The sequence below is a fragment of the Salvia miltiorrhiza genome, chromosome 3, assembly GCF_028751815.1.
Source record: "Salvia miltiorrhiza cultivar Shanhuang (shh) chromosome 3, IMPLAD_Smil_shh, whole genome shotgun sequence".
In the NCBI taxonomy this organism is placed as follows: domain Eukaryota; kingdom Viridiplantae; phylum Streptophyta; class Magnoliopsida; order Lamiales; family Lamiaceae; genus Salvia; species Salvia miltiorrhiza.
Window position 1 is genome coordinate 38,923,761 of NC_080389.1, and position 16,685 is coordinate 38,940,445.

General features: G+C 31.3%; 1 protein-coding gene and 1 long non-coding RNA gene across 4 annotated transcripts; both read right to left on the reverse strand.

Moving 5' to 3' along the window:
• Window positions 1-201: 201 nt before the first annotated feature.
• On the reverse strand, window positions 202-2,763 carry LOC131016626 (uncharacterized). Of its 3 annotated transcripts, none has more exons than XM_057945337.1 (5): window positions 2,344-2,763; window positions 2,179-2,242; window positions 1,906-2,027; window positions 408-468; window positions 202-329 (listed from the first exon to the last, which is right to left on the reverse strand). In XM_057945337.1, the coding sequence occupies exons 1-5, from the start codon at window positions 2,452-2,454 to the stop codon at window positions 313-315; spliced, it is 375 nt and encodes a 124-aa protein (XP_057801320.1). In that variant the 5' UTR covers window positions 2,455-2,763; the 3' UTR covers window positions 202-312. The 3 variants fall into 3 exon arrangements, with proteins under 3 accessions (XP_057801320.1, XP_057801319.1, XP_057801318.1); XM_057945336.1 differs by having other exon boundaries at window positions 408-477; window positions 2,344-2,705; XM_057945335.1 differs by having other exon boundaries at window positions 202-468; window positions 2,344-2,655.
• Window positions 2,764-11,824: 9,061 nt separating this feature from the next.
• Window positions 11,825-15,010, reverse strand: LOC131016629 (uncharacterized). The gene is made up of 2 exons (XR_009099143.1): window positions 14,628-15,010; window positions 11,825-12,694 (listed from the first exon to the last, which is right to left on the reverse strand). It is a non-coding gene; the product is annotated as an uncharacterized LOC131016629 (long non-coding RNA).
• Between the last annotated feature and the right edge of the window lie 1,675 nt (window positions 15,011-16,685).

Sequence of the window (16,685 nt, forward strand, 5' to 3'; positions counted from 1 at the left end):
ATAGCAAAACAAAGGGTGGAAATAGCTAGAGGGCAAAATTGTCCAAAGTGGATACATTTTGTATATTTTAAAATAGGTGGGTACATTTTAGGTTTTAACTATGAAAAAGGGTATTTTCAACCATTAACCCATTATAATATATGCTTAAAACAAACATTACCTCCAAAACCCCAAAAAGAAAAAAGAAAAAAAATACAAAAGTTCAGAAACTCTGAGACCATATATATTTATTGATAGGTGGTATTAAAAAATGCAAGAGAAATGATGGAAGTGCATAGAAGAAGTAAAGGCGATGCTGTCTGAAATCAGATATTAGTAGTAAAGCGATCCTGCAATAAGAAATTGAAGTTGTTAATTAAATATGGAAAACACAGATTGATGAATGAATGGTGCATGAGAGAACGCACCCTGCCACCAATTCCCTCTTGAAGCACTGTCTGACTCGTCTTCTCCCACATCCTTATTTAACTGCATCTCCTAAACAAATATACACTTACTCATCTATCTCTCCAAAATCTTAAGCCTCAAAATCATAAAACAAGGAACCTTCTCTGTTTGTCTTTTTTCTTTTTTTGGGAACACTTATGTTTTACTTGTTTCTCTAAAGGTTATGTATGAGATGTTCCGTTGCCTTTTTGTGTTATAGGACCTTAAGACTCGTATAAAGAACAAGGCAGCTAACCAGATCAAATTAATGGGATGCATAGTTGAAGAATTCTATTTTTTTTTAAATAAATTACATAAGTAAATAAAGAAATTCAAAGACCGCGCAACGGAAGACTCGGATCCAGGACCTTAGGTCTTGGATATTAACCTTCTACCACTAGGCCAACACACGCACACGGGAAGAATTCTGTTTACTTCTCTAAAGGTTGGTTAAATACCACAATCAAATTACATGTATGCTCTCTTACATTTTATTATTAGGTTAATTGCATGTAAAAGAACTTTCATCAGATTCTAGTTTTACATATACAAAATTTAAAAAATAGCGTGATAATTATTAAAATTTCATCAAATTCTTATTTTGCATACAAACTTTAACAAGCAGCCTGAAAACTTTAAATGTAGTGTGGTAAATGATCCGATTTTGCATAATTTCGAATAGTGGTTAAAACGTGTCATCACATGCGTCGTTTTATTCCTTCGCCGATTATGCCACGTCAATTATTCAGCTAGCCATATTAGTATTAAAGTTGACCGAAATCTTGATTGGTAATAAATCAGATTAAACCAATAGTTCAATAATTATCATGCTACATTTTAAAGTTTGTATGCAAAATCACAATGTGATGAAAGTTCAATAATTACCACGCTAGTGTGTGTGTGTTGGTCTAGTGGTAGGAGGTTAATTCCCAAGGCTTGTGGTCCTGGGTTCAAATCCTCCATTGCACGGTCTATAAATTTCTTTATTTAGTTATATAATAATAATAATAATAATAATAATAATAATAATAATAATAATAATAATAATAATTACCACGCTACCTTTTAAAGTTTATATGCAAAATCAGAATTGATAAAAGTTCGATAATTACTATGCTACTATTTACGGCTTATATGCAAAATCAGAATTGATAAAAGTTCGTTATTATTTACGGTTTGTATGCAAAATCAAAATTCGATAAAAGTTCAATATTTTAATGACAATTAACCCTTTATTGTTTTAGGCTGCACATCACTTTCTAACACAAAGTGTGAACATTTTTGGGATAATGACATAATAGGTTAAATTTCAAATTTAAAACGGGCCTACTTTTTGGGTACCTTAATTTTGGCACCGAAAAAGTGTCCATCCTAAATTTTAAAACAAAGTTAATTATTTGATTATAAAAAGTGATATTTAGGCTTTCTTTTACATAAGTAATGAATGTGAGAAGTGTAAATAAGAAAACGATGACTCACAGTAGTGAGGCTGGAACTGTGGGGTTGAGAATAGACATCTTGCCCACCGTAGTATATCGACGAGCTGTAGTGAAACGGCGTCGTTTTCTCCTCCTCCAAATACGATCTTTTCTCCTTCTCACCTGCAATTAATATTTTCATCCCAAAAATAATTAATTTCTCCTAAACCAACTCTCAACAAATATCTATTCGTCCATATTTAGTAAGTAGTAACAACATCACTAATTAATCAAAACTAAAATATGAAGAAAGATAATTTAAATTCAGGCATACCTGTTTTTGCAGTAGACGCTTGAGTTACAGAACCATTCTTCTTCTCATTTTCCAGTCCACTCACCTAAGTTTGCAGACATCACATCTTAGGTTTATTTGTAGAAAATACTAAACATGCAGTTATGCAGAGAGAGAGAGAGAGAGAGAGAGAGAGAGAGAGAGTACCTTAGCAGGTGGGGCAAAAATGGAGCTCAAAATCTGAGAAGATGAAGAAGAATCCTTGGCCCCAAAAAGATCAGAAGTGAATGAAGAAGACGATTGCTTCCCTGTTTCCATCTCTCTTGTTGCTCTTGGCTTAAAGAGAAGGCGATTGCCCACCGTCAACAAACAAACCTAACCGCCCAGAATCTTCCAAACATCAAACCAACGTCTAGGATTAAATGATGTTATTTAAAAACACCAGATATGTGTGATTCTTGTATATTCAGACGCACGGGGTAAGAGAGAGTTGCATGTGTATATATATATATATTGTCTCGGTCAACATTTTTTTTTTTGGTGTGGAAAGAGAGAAAATAAAATGGACATATCTGGTTGGTTTTGGTGTTTTCACTTTCGGTTAACAGACGTCGTTTGCTCAAACTGTACTTACCTGTCTGAGATCTCACACAACGCCACCTGTAATGACCGGTTTTCGGTGTGGGCCCACGCTTCAACTCACGACCACCACCAACAATAATGGATAATGTCGTCTTCATCCTTCGCACTTTGATGGCTTTTTCGTTTCCGTTTAATTTAATTAATCGGTGTAATTTAGGAATTAATGCCTAAGGAAAAATGGATGACGGAGTTTTAATAATTAAATTACCAATTTTCTTTATTATGATTTTTTTTTCTTTATTTATTTTCTGTAAAGTGTGACAGCAAATTTAGTAAATTAGGAAAATCAGTTAAATTAGTTAGTTACGAAGATCAGATCACTTGACGAAAATAGAAAAGCTACTAAGTTTAGCTCTCGGCGGAAAATCAACTAAAGAGTTGGCTCATGGAGATAGTTGACTGGTTTAATTGGTTGATGGAATCAGTTGGATCAACTTATGATAGTTAGTTGATGAGTCAGCTGATGAGTTAGTTTATCACAGATGATTATTTAGCCGATGAAAGTTAAATTAGTTGAGTTGTTAAATTGATGAATTTTGTTAGCTGGTCAAGAGTTTCTCTTACATTTATTTTTCATAATTGTGCTTTATCTTTGGTTGTAAATTTATCATGAGAAAAGAAAGGATAAACAAAATTTTATCATTTAAATCCTTCATTTCTTTTCTCACATTTAATATTTGACCATCACTCATTCCTCATTTATACTATAAAGAAAGGATAATATTATCACAACATTTTTGGAGGGATAATATTATCTCTTATTTGTAGTGTAAATGAGGAATGAGTAAAGGTCAAGTAGGATATGTGAAAAAAGAAATGAATGATTTAAAGGGTGAAATTTTATTTATCCTTAATTTTTCCATGATAAATTTACAATAAAAGAGAACGCACCCTAAATCGTCATACCCTATTTTTCATTGTGTGTGAGAAGCTCATGTAAAGTAGCTAGGTAGATTCAGAGAGAAGTGAATAGTGATTTTTTGAATTGAGAGTTTATTCTGGTTTGATTTTGTAACTATTTTCATCGATATTAATAGATTTTTTCTCTTCATATTTTGTGGACGTAGTTTTTAAGATCAAATCACGTAAATTTCACATGTATTATTTTTAGGGGTGAGCAAACTCAGACTGAATCTGAAACCACCAAATCAAACCAAATTAAACCGTAATTGTTGGTTTGGTTTGATTTTTTTTTGACTCAGTATGAGTTTGAATTTTTTGGGTTCGATTCTATTTCAGATCAAACCTCTCGAATGCTCATCCCTAATTGTTCTTTAGGGTTAAGTTTAATTTTGAGGATTAATACTAATCTTTTATTTACTTAAATGGCTCACTTAAGTGAAGTGACCCGGGTTCGATCCCTCTTGGGAACGAATTGGTGATTGGAGATATAAGGTGGAGTTTGGTGAATGGAGAGATTAGGTGGTTCTTGGAGTGGATGGGGAACTAACTACTAACATCTAACATGACTTTGACCGATCAAAAAAAAAAAAAAATTGGAACTTTGAGATATCTCAATGCGGTTGATTATTTATATACTTCAAGGTAGTTTTGCTTGATTCTTATTTTATTGAAAGAGTGAGATTAGAAAAATATTATTATTAAGATAAAAATATCCAATTATATAATATTTGTCTAAGAAATTTTAAATTCGTCCGCCCCATTATCATGTTTGAATCATGTAGCATCTTATCATCATTATCAGTTCTATGGACAAATCAAATAGAAAATGATATGGAAAAAAGACACTTTCATTAATCAACAAAAACAATGTCAGACAAGAATTGTGGAAAGTGGAAAGTGGAAAGTGGAATTTTCAGAGTGTTCTATCTTTACAAATTTGATGTAAATTGAGTAAGCTTATAAGCGGTTAAAGTTGCACTACAAGCTTCAGACTTTCGGTATTTAATTTACTTAGATATCGAAATCTATTTTTTCTTTGCTGCTAAACACACATAATATGTGCGCACATAATTGGACTTTTTGGTCATTTTATATATTTTCAAACTCTAAAAAAATTAATTTTATTTATTTGAATTTATGTTTTACATGAATATCCATGATACTATAAAGGAAAAGATTACCCATAATCTTTCCATAATAATTTAAACCTTACTTTCTTCAATTATATCAATCAATCCCACAAATTGTTTAACTATACTTTTTTAGGTGCAATTAATGTTTAACTATTCAACATGATTATATAGCTAAAATAGAATCACTGTTATAACTAGCATAATTTGTTTATCAAATCGTTATCAAACTCCATCATCATAAAAACTCCATTCTCATAAATTTGAAGTTTTCGATTTTCTTATTTATTTTTTTATTTCTTATTTTCTATAATAATGATATATTTATATATTTTTATAAGATATCAATTTTATTGTTTTTATTTGCATATTTGTTTTTACGATAACTATTATGCCATTAAGAAGAATGCGATTAATCCACTTTAGGACTCTTTATTTTCTTTTTTAAATTGCAAAACTAGATTTTGTATTAATATTAATTTAAAGATGAATAATTAGCTATATATTTAAAGTATATAATTTTTGGAATAGCTTAACGAAAAAATCATAGCAAATTAGGGAAGTAGAAATAAAAATTAGAAAATAAAAGTGAATGACAATATGAGCACATTGATGGACAACTCAATAGAAATATACTATCCAATAATATATAATAAATTAGTGAAATTGAAATAATAGAAATAAATGAGTAAAATTATAAAATAATGTCTTACTTTGAGCACATCGATCGATTGCTCAATGGAATTATAATATAGGACATTATATTATAATGAATTAGTGAATATAAAATATAAAATATGAAAGTACTGTAATAATAGTTCAAATGATAACACAGTACTCTTAACTACTTTCTTTGATTAATTATTTTATAAAGGTATATATTAACGAAAAAATCATAACAAATTAGGGAAAATAAATAAAAAATTAGAAAAAAAAAATGAATGACTATAATTATTTTGGAATAGTGTCATTCGTTGTCATATGCATCTACAATTCAATACAATCGAGTGAATAATAGAAAAGATAACAACAAATGCAGTGAATCACTATTCACTCCTTTATCTAACTACCTATATTTCCTTAAACGACTGTATCTAACTCATATACAATCGTTCTTCCTTTATCGAAGTACTTCATGTACCTTTGAGGATGTAGGAAATCCCATTCATTTATTTATCTAATATAAATAAAGAATAATTCTAATATGTAATTAAAAGAAATAATAATTAAATATCGGAATCACTATAATAATCTCAAGTAATAATTAAATATGCAAAAGAAATATCGTAATTAATGCAACTATTTATTCTAATATGTAATTAAAAGAGCGGGGCATTACAATATATATATATATATATATATATATGTGTGTGTGTGTGTGTGTGTGTGTGTGTGTGAAAAAATAAATGATTATATCTATGAAAGTAATGTCATATGTGGAGTACATTGATCAATTATTTTCATAAAATTAAATTATAAGATATTCTTGAAAAAGCAATTAAGGAATGTCCTATATTATTAGTGGTGAAGTATAATCGAACGGATACAGATTTAATCGGTGATTTGTTATAGAATTACGAATTATACCTAGTTTTCTTTAGAAAAGAGAGAAAAGCAAAGTTGAGAGGTTGCTGTAGTATTGCAAGTGAAGTAAGCGTAAATTACAAATGGTGTATGCATGGCTATTTATAGATTACAAGCTAAGGGCAAAATAGTAAATTCGGTGCTGAAACATGCGCCTCGCATGGTCGAGGGCATAGTAGTAAATTTGCTTCCAAGCGAGAGACTTCTCCGCTCTTTCGGTGATTTCTCTGGCGGGTGTGGCTTCTCTGGCAGAGGCCATTTCTCTGGCGGGTATGGCTTTTTCTGACGGAAGCCATTTCTCTGGTAAGGCTCATTTCTCTGACGACACTCGTTCCTCTGGCAAAGTCCGTTCCTCTGGCGAGGTCCGTTCCTCTGATAAAGCCCATTCCCTTACTCTGCATATATTACTCCTCATCAATTAGATATTACATTATATTATAAAGTATTACATATCATTTCCAAAACAAAGTGACCATATTTAAAATAAAAATAATAATAGTTAGATGACAAAATAAAGTGACCATATAAAATTGTATGTCAAATAAAATAAAGAAAAAATTAATAATATTGATACATACTATATCATTTTCCAAAAAAAAGTGGAGAATTTTTTTTAAAAAAACAGATGACAAAATAAACTGACCGTATAAAATTGTATGTTAAATAAAATAAAGAAAGAATTAATAATATTTATACAGTATCATTTTTAAAAAAGTGGTCATATTTAAAAATAAAATAAAAAAAGAAAGAAAAAATTAATAGTTAGAGTCCAAATGATAATATTAAATAAAATAAAGAAAAAATAATAATATTAATACACATCATTTGCAAACAAAAGTGGCCATATTTCAAAAAAAGATAAAGAAAAAATCTAGTTAGAGTCCAAAATAAAATGAAAAAAAGAAAAGAAAAGAAAAAGGTGACCATATACCTAGTGCGTTTACTTCTAGGGCATTTATTTACAAAGCTTAAATTAAGGAAGGTTTATTTTTAATGATTAATCTTTATAGATAAATATAAAAAATAAATCTTTAAAAACTTTCCAATTTGAAAAAAAATTAACAATATTGTTACATATCATTTACAAAAAAAGGTGGCCATATTTTAGGAAATAAATCAATAACTTTCCAAAATTATCAAAGTTGAAAAAAGAAATAAAATCTGTAAAAACTTTCTCATATAAATTAAGGGTAATTTAGTCATGATTATAATTTAATTTAGGTAATAAAATTTTAAGGGTATTATGTGTGCACATATTATGTGTGTCTAGCATTATTCTTTTTCTTTTTGTTCTTTTTTAAGGGGATCGAATCTATAATTTATAAGATTACATCATGATTGCAGTAAAAGATAACTTAGATACGTGAATATCCTGATTTAAAAAAAAAATATTAATAAAATTTGAATATATGATCTATTATCATTGAGCTGACTCGAATAGACCGACAAATCAAGAAGATTAGAATTGAAAATAGTTCAAGTTTTATATGGCTGACCAAAAAGTAATGTGTTCGTCCGATTATATGTAATTTTTCTCATTATTTTATTTTTCAACTTAATTACTTTACTTATAAAAATTAGCATAATAAGTCTTTTTTTCTAAAGATTTGTGAAATGTATTTTGATTTAATATTTAAAGGTTATACTCATCATTTCAGATCTATATCATCTTATACTTAATATAAATATTTAGATATAAAAATAAAAAACGATAATCATGTAAGAAAAATATGTGCATCTTTGTCCTTCTAAGAGTTGCATATTAGTAGTTATTATATAAATGTTACATTGAAATTGAATATTATTTATTTATATATGTATTAATTTTTTAAAAGAAATTTTCGAGCTCGATTGGTTCGACTAGCTGAGATTGAGAATCTATAACCCAAAAAAATTTGATCCTTACTAGCCGTCACAACCCAATACAATTCTCACATACATCATATATGATCTAAACTCCATCAATAAGGTCATTCGTAAAACCGGGCTAGCTAGCCCTTATTTTGCGTTCGATTTTTATGGTGTGGTATCCATTGGAATAGTGTTTGGATGAGGATTTGATGAATCAAATATCGTGAAATGAAATAGATAAAGATTGAATTAGTTGGGGGTGGGGTGCCGTGAATCAATATAAGAGCTAGAGCGGTGTTAAGGATAAGGGGGCCAAGTTGGCTGCGCCACCACTAAGAGTCGCCGCATGCGGAGGATGTGTCAACTCCTCCGCCACACGGTGTGTCACTGTCGCTATCTCCATCTTCTTCAACCCAACCACTAATTATTAGCCATCATTACTACATTTGAATATCTCTCTCTACTCTATCTTATCCACCCCATCACTCCAATAACTTAATCAAAAACTATTCTCGTGGGTGCTCATATTTATCTCGATCGTATGAATTATCTTTAGGAATTAGAAGTTAATTTGATCTATATATTTTAACTTAATGGATGATCATGATTGATTTGTATGTTGAATAATGCATTTGTATATATATTAATTAGAATAATGTATATTTTATGATAAAACACTTTACATATTACAATAATGCATCTACTGTAATAATAAAATTATATGAAGATTAATGATTCAAATTGATTCCTAAGATAAGGTTTTTTTTTTCCCCTTATAATATCCTATCCAATATATTTATATATGTGCTTGCATGTTGGTGGGGTTTCATCTCGATTTTGATGGCATCCGGCCTACACGTTTGAACTTGTTCGTGTTAGAGTACCATTTTGAGATAGTTATTTTGAACAGTAAAATATAATATTTGATCACCAATTTAAAAAATACAAATTTTGACAATTTTTCACATTTTAAGACTGTTTTGCCTTTAATTAAGACGGATCGGATTCGAATTTACGTGCAAAAGTGCAAACGGAAAAAAAAAATCTAAGTAAATTGATACTTTTGGCACTATTAGTGCCAATAGTACCATGTACGAATGATGTTGGTAATCATAAGAGAGAGTATATGACACTAATATGACCATAAGTATCATTCGTCCAACACCCTAAATAGAGAATCTAAACTCTGAATTATTAATCTAAACCCTAAATGGGGAATCAAAATCCTAAATGATAATCTAAACCCTACGGGGAAGTGTTCAAAATGACCGTATAATTGCACTCATCTATATAAGACAAGACAGTGTATCAGCACATACAAGTATATGACACTAGTGACACTATTATGATCACTAGTACCATTCGTGCATGGAACTATTGGCACTAATAATAGTGTCAAGTGGTTACTAGTACAATTCGTGCATCGCACTATTGGCATTAATGGTGCCAAAAGTACCAATTTTTTTAGATTTTTTTTTCGGTTGGTACTTTTGGCATTGATCTGCCTAACCCGCGCGCAAACCCGAATCCGATCCTGCCTAATTAAGGGTAAAATAGTCCTAAAATGTAAAAAAAATGGTCAGATTTTGTGTTTTTCAAATCAGTGGCCAAAATTTGTGTTTCATTCTTCAAAATGGCCACACGAATGTATTGTTTATGGGATCATTATTAATTAGAATTATCCATATCCACTAAATTATAGATAATCAGAAGTAAACAAGCCTTTTAAGGTAGTACTAAATATTTTTTAGGGTAAAATGAATAAATGATATACTCTTATGATTGTGTTGATGGTAATGATTAATGTACGTGGGAGAATAGTGTTTCTGGGATCATTTCATCTTTTCAAATCTAATAGCATACTCTTTAATTTCTAATTATCTTAGCTAAGTTCTTTGTTTAAGGGCATCTTTTAGTTGGGGGAGGAGGATGAGATGGGGGTGATGTGGAGGGTAGAAATGAGGTAGAAGGAATGTGGGTTGATGGGTAAACCGTAAATGTAGAGAAAATGGTACTCCCTCCGTCCCGCGAAGCGTGACCCACTTTCTTTTTTGGGTTGTCCCACGAAGTTTGACCTGTTTCTAAAAATAGTAAAAAATTTACCCTTTATTCACCTTTTCACTTTTTCACTTTTTCACCTACCACACTTAACACATAAAATACCAATTTCTTAATTTCCGTACCGAAAAGAAATGGGTCACGCTTCATGGGACGGAGGAAGTACTTAGGTAAAAGTTGAAAAAGTGAAACCCATGAACGTGTAAAACTTATTTTTAATTTATTAAATATCTATTTCATGGATTATTTATAATTAATATAATTTATTTTTAATTAATTTTCTTTTATTTTGTTATTAAAATTGTCATCTGCACTACTGTAAAAGCATTTTTTTAGAAAAAGGTAATACATATGGGTATTCAACTCACTCCCAAATTAGGTGGATGCGTACTACATGAACATTAAATTTCACATGAATTTGTATTAAAAAATTAGACTTGAGTCCTATACAAGGAGGTATTTGGGAATGAGAAACACAAACTCAAAAACTTATATTTACGTGATTTGAGAGAACAAATTGAATAATTAAATTAGAATTTTATTAAAAGGAGAAAGAAGAAAAAACTTAGAAAGAACCCTTGAAAGCACAAGAGAGCAGACTAAGGGCCGAGCCTCATTAAAACCTCTTTAAGTAAAACCCAACAAGGGAAACCTTAAAGAGGAAAAAGAGTGCTCGTCTAAAGGACCCAACGTTCATAAGCGGAGTTAGGATTATTTCAGAAGTTCCGGCCTCACCATCACCCCTAAATAATCCCGGCTCACAAACGCAGAAAAAACAAACAACGTCAACAAGAAGACAAAGACCAGAACAAATTGAATAATAAAAACCTTAAAATTTTCAAAAATCCTTTTATGTGAGAAGTGGAGCAATTTGTCTCTTCAATTTCATATGGAAAATGTAATTCTCTCATATTCTTCCTAAAAGGTTATTGTTTATAACTCGGTATGTTTGTTTATATTTTATTATTAATTAAAATAAATGCATTGAACATGTTCCTAAAATATTAAATGAGTTAATTGCATATAATATCACGAACTTTGCTCGAAATTCATTTTCCCCACGATCTTTAAAAATTTCATTTTTAATCAAATACTTGACATTTGTTCAATTTCCCCACAATTTTTTTTACCCTTAAATCGGAATCGATGTAGCACTGATGTGGCTCGCCGGCACACGTCATTCCAATAAATTAAACGATGCGTTTCAGTTTAAACATTAAAATCTTCATTTCAGCAATCAGCGCCACTAATGGGTGAAGCATCGGCGCGAACAATCGGTGCCAGCAATCGGCGCATTGGTTTGGAAGACTGGAAACACGAAGCAATCGGCGTCATCAATCAACCAGTAATCGGCGCCACTGGTTTGGAAGACCTCGTGTCGCAGCCCGACGTCTAGCCAGTGATAGCGTAGACCAGGTATCGATACGACTAAATAAAATAATGAAGTAAAGAAGGAAGAACTAGATCAAACAACAAGCGAAAGCTCACAACAAAACATGCAAAGATGAACAACAATAACATCATCTCAAAGACACAAATATTATCGGCTTCATAAGTTCAAAAGTACAGGGATTCTCGACAAAGTTTACAAAGCGAACATAGTTAAAAATTTACAAAGGTTTATAATTTACAGAGTCTCGCAGCAAAACGTGATCAGACTATATGTATGAAGACATATAGCCGAGAGTGTATTTCCTGATTAAGTTCAAAATATAAACATCCAACGTCAAAAGGCTACCGTATGAAGTAGAGATATGGTAAAAGAAACAATGTCGTCCAAAATAAGTCCCTGCCAGCACCAGACCGATCTTTTCTCTTCTCGCTAATCCTGCACATTTAGAAATACATGCAGGGCTGAGTACAAAGTACAAAGTACTCAGTGGACATATGCCGAAAAATAAATAAAAGCTTGCTCTTAGAGCTATAAATTGAACTTGCCACATAAGCAATAAACATGGATTTAGTTGGAAAGAACCTGTGTAAGTAGTTGTAAATCATAAGCATCATAAATAAGCGACTGCAGTCAAAATACTTAGCATGTATGTACCACATTTACAACTCATCATTAAAGGTATTGAGAAGTAGGCCTCCCTCTCAAGTACCGTGATCGGCCGACCCGATAGACAGCTCACAGTCACCTCTGTGCACAAAATCTCGTTTGTGGCAGGACCGAATTCGTCTCATCAGTAGAGGGTAACACACAAATCATTAACAACAAAACTCGGCAAGTCAATTAGTTTCAAGCATAACATTAACTCAAATCATAATCATAAATATCATATCATTTGAGAAAGCTCGTATAATATGTATACTCAAAATAATGCCCACCTGACAAACTTAGCTTACTCTCGTAGTACTTGGGCGATCTTACTTTCGTCCTCTGCTCGTATCTTCAGATGTCACAACGTCGGAGTGGTTCATGAGATAAGATAAATAAAACTAGTCAGGAACTCCCTCACTATGTATATCATTCCTATCTCAATGTTATCCCATCACTCATCTTCTATATACTCCAACTATCTCAATCTCCTCAGTATATACATATATCCTAAGAAATCACAAATCTTACTCTTGACTTGTCACTCAAGTAGGGCTAGACTAATAACAATCAAGCACATAGACATACATAGACACATAAGGCACATAGAAACACATATACATATCACATACAAACATCATTCTGCATTTTCTCAAATTAAAAACTTAACCGGTTTCACTTCGGAACTCCACTGCGGTCGAGACTTATATCATTGGAAACCTCTTTGGGTCTAGTTTTATTTTAAAAAAAAGTAGGATGAAAAAATCCAAGTAGTTCAAAAGATATGGCTGTTCTCCTACAGTCTACCACATTCGGCCGTTTTGAGCAATCGCACGTTTCGATTTTTGAAAAATAGTAAGAGTTTCCGAAAAGGTTTGAAATTTGGTGGGTTGTTAGCTAACACACTAATTTCTTCACCATAAAACTTTGGAAATCAAAACGTTAGGGGAAGCTACTGAAAAAGGTGACTCTCGGCTGCTCTTCGACATTTTCGGTAGAATATTGCAGTTGGGGTTTTATATTTTAGAAAAATAGTAAACGAGGTCAAAATGACTTGAAATTTTACCGGTATGTTAAAGATTCTCATATATACTTACCATAAAATTTTCATGGTCTTTGGGTATCAATAACCCAACGAAACAGTAGGTAGAAAAGGTCATAAAATGACTCCAAACTTGAACATAAAACAATTGTGCCGAAACTCCGGACTTCTTTGATGAAAACTCATTAAAAATTCATATCAAGCTCTTATAACACTCAAGAACATAAATACATAATCATATAACATAAGAAAAATCAAACATCGACTTCCCTTTATACTCGTCAAGCATGTCACATTTTGGGGATGATTCATTTCGAGTATTTGATTCATTCGGCTTTCTCCTTGCTAGTAGTCTAACTAACACATAAACATCATCAATTCAAGTATTTATCTCATTAATCAAAAGTTCTCAATTATTAGTAAACTAAACTTAACCAATTTTAGTTATTCTTAACAATTAACAAAAATGATCCCTAATTATCATTTCTATCATGCTTAATAACAATTAAACTTAGCCAATTTGCATAATTAACACATAAATCAAAAAGCCTTAATTTATATCAAACTAAATTTTTTGAAAATGTATAAACATGCATAAATCATTAATCCAACCTTTGATTAATCAAATTGAATCACCTAATTGCATTATTAACCAATCAATTAATCAATTAAATCATAGAATAAGTTTTACCCAAATCACATCAAACTAACTCTCACCAAAATTTGCAAATCACTTACAATCTTCAATCTCACTCATAATTCATCATATTAGACATCTCAATAGCATATATAAATCATCAATTTATATAATGAAGCTCATAACCAAATATCCCTAATTTCTAACAAACTAACTCACATCAAGTTCCATCCATCCATCCATCTCAATCATCAATCCAATCCATCTAATATCGTATTAATATCCTTGATAGCAATTATCAATCATCAATTCATCACTTAAGCCATAAAATCAAATTATCCCAAATTTAGGTAAACTAACCTAAGTGAAAATTTGCATCACATGACATAGCTTTTCAACACACATAGCAATCATCTTAAATCACCTTGGTAAGCATAAATCTCATCTTAATTTAAGAAAAGAATAAGAATTTTTTTTGAAGGGGAAACCCTCTTGATTTTCGAAAATTAGGGGAAAAAGAGAGGGGGTGTTTTTCTTGCTTCAATCATGCATAAATACACATATCTAACTCAAATATGGTTAGATCTAGAGATATCTAACACTTACTCAAATTTTTTAAGGAAAAGTAGAATTTATTCTCTCTAAACTTCAAGCTCAAACCTTCTAAAATCTCTTTGAAATCAAGTGTAGAAAGTGTTTAGGGCTTGATTTAGTGAAGGATTATGCCATAGATGTGATTTTGGGAAGCTTGGAAGGTCTCTCTAATGGAGGTTCATGGAGGAAAGAGAGATGAGGGAGAGAGAAAGAGAGAGGGGCGAGAGGTTGAGGGTGAGAGATGAGAGAAAATTTTGTTTTGTTTTGATACACTTTGATCCTTAAGATCAAATGAAATCTTCTTCATTAATTGCTTGTCTCCCAAAATCTCTACACTTAATCCACTTGCCCACTTGGCTAATTAGGCACATGCCTTATGAAATAAAATATTAAGTGTGAGAGTGGTAGTGTGTAGTAACTTTTAATCATGTAATATTACTCATTAATTAAAGTAAAGACTATAATATATGTACTTATGTGGCCAAAGATAAAAATAATAACACTAATCATTAGTGCAAATGTGCAATCACTCAATCAATTTTTTTTAACATCATCTCTGGAAAAATAAATAATAAATTTGAAACATATTGTTAGAAAATTTCTTTATAAATCGGCACTTCACTTTTCTCAATGAAAGTAAATCTCGTTGTTTAAAAATCTCAAAATAAAACTCACGTGCTATCATCCTCAAGAAAAATCATAATCACTCAATCATAAATGCACACGTAACAAAAAGCCACATAATCGGTCAAACAAATAGTCTCACATAACGTCATGTAAAAAACAATCGACATTCATAGACAAACGAATCATCTCTCAAATCGACTCTTCTCTACGGGGGTTCTCACTCTTTTTCCTCAACTCTATTTCTAACTCGTTGTTCCTATTAACATAATAGGACAGTCAGTCTCACCGATAGTTCTATATCCGCTATCGGAAATAAAATATATCTCTTCTCAATTTCAATCAGCATCTCTAACTCAACTTGTTTTCTCAAAGCTATTCAATTTCTAACTCCGTCATTAGTTCTAACAACTTATATTTCTATCTATAAAGAAACTCTGTTTCATCTAGAATAATAAAAAATCTAATATATCTCACTACCGAAATACGATCAGTAGTGTCTCGACACTATTGCTAATAAGAAAAAGTACGGGGTGTTACACCTTGACACGAAGGCTTCCACACTAGATTGGAGAGGAACCCTTCACAGAGGTGGTGGAAAGGAAAACAATCATTATTTTTTTCTAGCGCTAAAAGCAATCTTTGATTTCCTTTTGCCCGATAAAAATGAGAAATTAGGACTTTTTTATTATGATTTAATAATTATGTGTAATTTAAAATTCATATATATTCCACGTCAGTGTTACGTGTAAAAGTAAATCCACGTCACTGCTATGTCATTTTTTCGATCATCGGAAAAAAAATCGTGGGAAAATTGAACAAATGTCTAAGTATTTGTTGAAAAATAGAATTTTTAAAGATCGTGGGGAAAATGAATTTCGGGCAAAATTCTTGATATTATATGCAATTAACCCAAATTTAATTATGAAATAAATGCATTATTTAAATTTTCGAGCATTTTAGGAATACATTGTCTTAATCTTAATCAAGATTATGCGGCAGCTGGAAACCAGAATATGCAGTCGAAAACAAAATTCACAAATGCAACAAAAAACGACTCAAGATTTACGTGATTCAGTTCACGAATGAACCTACATCCACGGGGGTCAACTGGAAACACTTTATTCAATCGAGAAGAAGAATCAATCGCTACAGAATTAGGCAAGAACACACACACTAAATCTCACAGTATATCACTTTTCTCTCCTCATCTTTTCACTCTTAATTAGTTTTCTCTCCAAACAATTACAAAGATGAATAAGAAAACTTTGAGCAGCTCAACAATCTGCACGCCCAACACTATATGTGGCCAATAGGAACTAAATCATAGTTATTAATGGTGAGGACCAAATCTGATAAGAAATCCATGGAAACCCGCTGCCCATAACAGAAACTCCCAGACTTTGCAAATAAGTCCTTTAGTTAAAACCGCATTTTCACTAAAGC

What these genes read in the sequence shown, in the direction of transcription:
- LOC131016626 (XM_057945335.1), bottom strand. Translation starts at nt 2,454, where the DNA reads ATGGAAACAGGGAAGCAATCGTCTTCTTCATTCACTTCTGATCTTTTT. An exon ending in AGCGTCTACTGCAAAAACAG is followed by an intron (nt 2,028 to 2,178) that starts GTATGCCTGAAT and finishes TATTAATTGCAG; the next exon opens with GTGAGAAGGAGAAAAGATCG. An exon ending in ACAGTTCCAGCCTCACTACT is followed by an intron (nt 469 to 1,905) that starts GTGAGTCATCGT and finishes TAGGAGATGCAG; the next exon opens with TTAAATAAGGATGTGGGAGA.